At 45.8% G+C, this 3,740-nt stretch overlaps 1 protein-coding gene across 1 annotated transcript in view; it reads right to left on the bottom strand.

The window, feature by feature from the left end:
• Window positions 1–3,740, bottom strand: part of SMG7 (SMG7 nonsense mediated mRNA decay factor) — a gene marked incomplete at its 5' end in the record, with an annotated part of 20,679 nt that overhangs the window by 3,290 nt on the left and 13,649 nt on the right. The window contains one exon of the mRNA XM_009076303.1: window positions 2,238–2,397. Coding sequence (XP_009074551.1) covers window positions 2,238–2,397 — 160 coding nt within the window. The remainder of the gene's footprint in view (window positions 1–2,237; window positions 2,398–3,740) is intronic.

Raw genomic sequence — 3,740 nt, 5'->3', positions numbered from 1 at the left:
AGAGAGCAGTTAGTGTTCAGGGCAGTGAGCAGGGGGAAAGTGTCTTATCAAAACTGCCACAGTGGGTTTGGTCACACTTAAAACCTTCCTTGCACTTTAGCTCCAGCACCTTGGAGGACAGAGGAAGCAACAGTTTTCCTACTAAGTGCAATTAATAGCTAAAAACATCAGCAGTCACAACAGCTGAGAGTCTCAGTGCCAGAACAGCTTTTCAAATCCAAAGTCTGATACTGTGATGCATCTAGAGGGGAGATTCCTGCCAAAAATATCCCTCTGGTTGTGTCAAACCTTGTACAAATGAGACAGGATCCTTCCCAGTGACCAGAGGGCTCCTTCAGACATGATTAGACTCTTGTATGCAGCTACTGACAGTGTTTCTCAGGTCTGAGAGCATCCTGCTGTAGAGACATTCTTAGACAGCAAGAGCAGCCAAGTGCTGTGATTTTTCATTAGGTTTAGCAGTCCAAGTGTCATTCAGCACTCTCTCATTTCCATAAGAAATGACTGCAGAGAGGAAGAAAAAAAAACCCACCACCCCACTGCTTATAGTGGTTCCAGAACCCCCTGGGGTTCCAGGGGCAGATATTATGGACCATGACCTTTTCCATCACCTTTTGCACACCTCTCACACAGCTCTTGTTTCCAGCATCATATTTCTCAGTTTTCTGGTCATTTCTTACTATGACTAAGGAGTGAAAGTCCTTTCGGCAAAGAAATTTTAGTACTTAGGGAAGAAATAGGATCAGTTGTCACTGACAATGAAACCAAAGGAAAACTACCCAGCTTGGTTGGTAGACAATGAACATCAGATCCAGGATCTGCATCACCAAGCCATGGAATTAGTAAAGCCATAAGAAAAAAAATGTGTAACAAAATAAAAGCTGCAGTCTTGTTCCAAATAAAAGCCCTTTTGCACTCACACCAGCTCAGCATGTCAGATGGTTCACAACTTATTGTTCAACTAGTGTCCCTCTACCTCTAACACAGTTGCAGTATCTGGAATATCTTTGCTTTTTATCCTGTAAACTGAAGACAAACAGCCTTGTTTTCTTGGCAAGCAGCTTGTTAGATTTTCAAAGTGACAGCTCATTACTTTGAAAGCACATTTCAGAAGGCAGACAAATTCCCACTCTGCACATCCATGGTTTGCAGAGTGAAGAATTTCCTTCCATTTGTCAGCAGACACCACAGTAGGAGCTTCAAAGGAAGCTGCTGAAGAAGGAGCTATTAGTTTCACAGCAAAGTTATCTAATGAGACATAAATGAGTGTCTATTTTGCTACTGGCAGGTAAAGTAACTGAGGAATAGACTTAATCAGATTTCGAGTAGAGTCACAAATAATTCTTCTTTGTTGCTGCTACTAATCTGAATTAGTAGGATTTAATGAACTAGAAAGGCAAATTACATTTTCAGAGGCAATTTACAAATTCAGTAGGTCTAACATCCTCCAACTGGTGAACTAGCAATGTTTTAATACACATGTGTAGGAAAAAAGAAAAAGTCTCTCAGTCTGTCAAAAACGATTGTATTTGTGCAAGAGTTAGGGATTATATAGCCAGTTGCTTGCTATTTTCTTTCAAAGAAGAAATCTCTTCTGCATTTAGTAGGGCAGCATGCCCTGCCTCTGGAATTTCTATGTGCAGATTATAATCATAATAGAATAGTTTGGGTTGGAAGGACCTTAAAGATCATCTCATTCCAACCTCTTGCCCTGGGCAGGGACATCTCCCCCCAGCCCAGGCTGCTCCAAGCCCATCCAGCCTGGCCTGGAACACTCCCAGGGATGGAGCAGCCACAGCTGCTCTGGGCACCCTGTGCCAGAGCCTCAGCACCTCACAGGGAACAATTCCTTCCCAGTATCTACCCTAACCCTACTCTCTGTCAGTGTGACACCATTCCCCCTTGTCCTGTCACTACATCCTTGTTCTGTTGACTCCTCACAGTCAATCTGTGCCTCCCTTGTACTTTATTGCAACTGCAGAAGAGTGAGTGCATAAAATGATCCATCAACACCTCTGCTGTGGACTCACAAACCCCACTGTCACTCTGATTTCTGACCAAATCAGCAGGCCTAGATCCAGCACTAGAGCCATGCCATGGGCCTCCTTGGAAACTAGCTCAGGGGTGAGGCAGGGAAATGGACAGGAGGGATGGGGAGAGAAAAGAGTTTCACATTTCTTATCATTTCCCAGGAGAAAGAGATGCCAGTTAAGAGTGAGAAGCAGCAGTATTACATCAAATACATACAAAGAGGCTTCGTCCAGGAAGAGAGGCGAGAGGCCTCAGCAGAGCTGGGTAAAGATCAGGAGGGTTAGAGAAAATCAGCTCTTCCTCCTCCTCCAAGGCAGCCAGACTCTTTAACAGGTCCGGAGGGAGCAGAGGGGAGCTCTTGGGGTCCTAGTGACAGAAATGAGCACAGTGAGACAACAGAAGGCAGAAAGGAGAACAGCCAGAGACAGCCAGGACAGGCTGAGCCAGAGCAGGACGGAGAGAACAGCAAGAGGGAGGCAGAAAGCTGCATGCAGAGCCCGAGGGGACCAAGTGCTGCTGCAGAGGTGTGCTGAGGCACACAGAGCAAGCTCTGAGCAGAAAACACAGCCAGCCACGTGGCCTAAGGTGCGTGGGGAGTACCAGGCAGTGAGCCTGAATTAGCAGAGTGTGTGCTTCCCACTGCATCCATGCCACAGGCTGAACCTCCTTCCACAATCAAGGACAAGCAACACCAAATCTTAAATCACTCTTCCTCAGCTGACCTGTGAGTAATTTAGGTTTCAAATCAAATTATATCTGCATCTTCTTTGCTCTGTTTGTGGAGTTTGAATCCCATACTTATTTCCATTGGTGACAGCTGTTATACCAATGTACAGCTGACCAGACCACAGGGCCACAAATCCCTGCACAGTGCTGGTCACACTTCTGTGAGGGATGCTCAAAGCACAAACATCACAGCACAGCTTCTCTCCATACCAGCACTAAGGCAAAGTTTCCCTTTCAGGGATGAGAGCAAGGCTTTGACCCTGTCTCCATGTAAAAACCACAACCTGACATCAGGGGAGGGACAAGACTCCTGCACATTGTCTGGCTTTTCTCTTGGAAGGATGAGCCAAGTGATGTCAGCTGACTTCCAAGCCCTGAGTGCATTTACAGAGGCATACCCAGCCAAAGGTTTAACTGTTTGAGTGTCCTTAGAAACATCACCAAAAGCACTCAGACAACTCCAGGCCTGTTAATAAATGACAGAGATGACTAGTTTCACAAACAGCAACATGAAGCACCACAGCATGAACAGAAGCAAAGTATTCCATTAGTGCAACCAGGAGCTAAGGAAGTCATCCAGCTCTCAGTGTGGGGGGATTTTCAGGAAAAACAAACAAAGTGATACAAGGCAAGACTGCTGCTACCAGCCTCCATTTCCAGCTTCGATCTGCAGCCTCAGTCAGCCAACTCACCCAAGGTACCACAGGGGTGTTAAGAGTTCACCCAAAGGGCAACCATTCAACTGCAATTATCTGCTTGGCTTTTAGGGTTTTCATCAGTTGCCAGACAAGAATCTTCCCCCAAACTATCAGCTCTCATATTTCTCTACCTGACAGAGAGTGCAAAGATGAATGCCACATCTACATTGACCAAGACTTACACCTGCTTGAAACCAAACCTCCAGGAGCTGAATCCCACACACAGCCAGCTGAAATGGAGAATTCATCAACGCACTGATACCCAACTCCCTTCTGCATAAACCA

Source organism: Acanthisitta chloris, unplaced genomic scaffold, assembly GCF_000695815.1.
Source record: "Acanthisitta chloris isolate BGI_N310 unplaced genomic scaffold, ASM69581v1 scaffold23266, whole genome shotgun sequence".
NCBI lineage: Eukaryota > Metazoa > Chordata > Aves > Passeriformes > Acanthisittidae > Acanthisitta > Acanthisitta chloris.
Note: the sequence above shows the minus strand (reverse complement) of the source record. Positions and strands in the feature narration are given on the sequence as shown.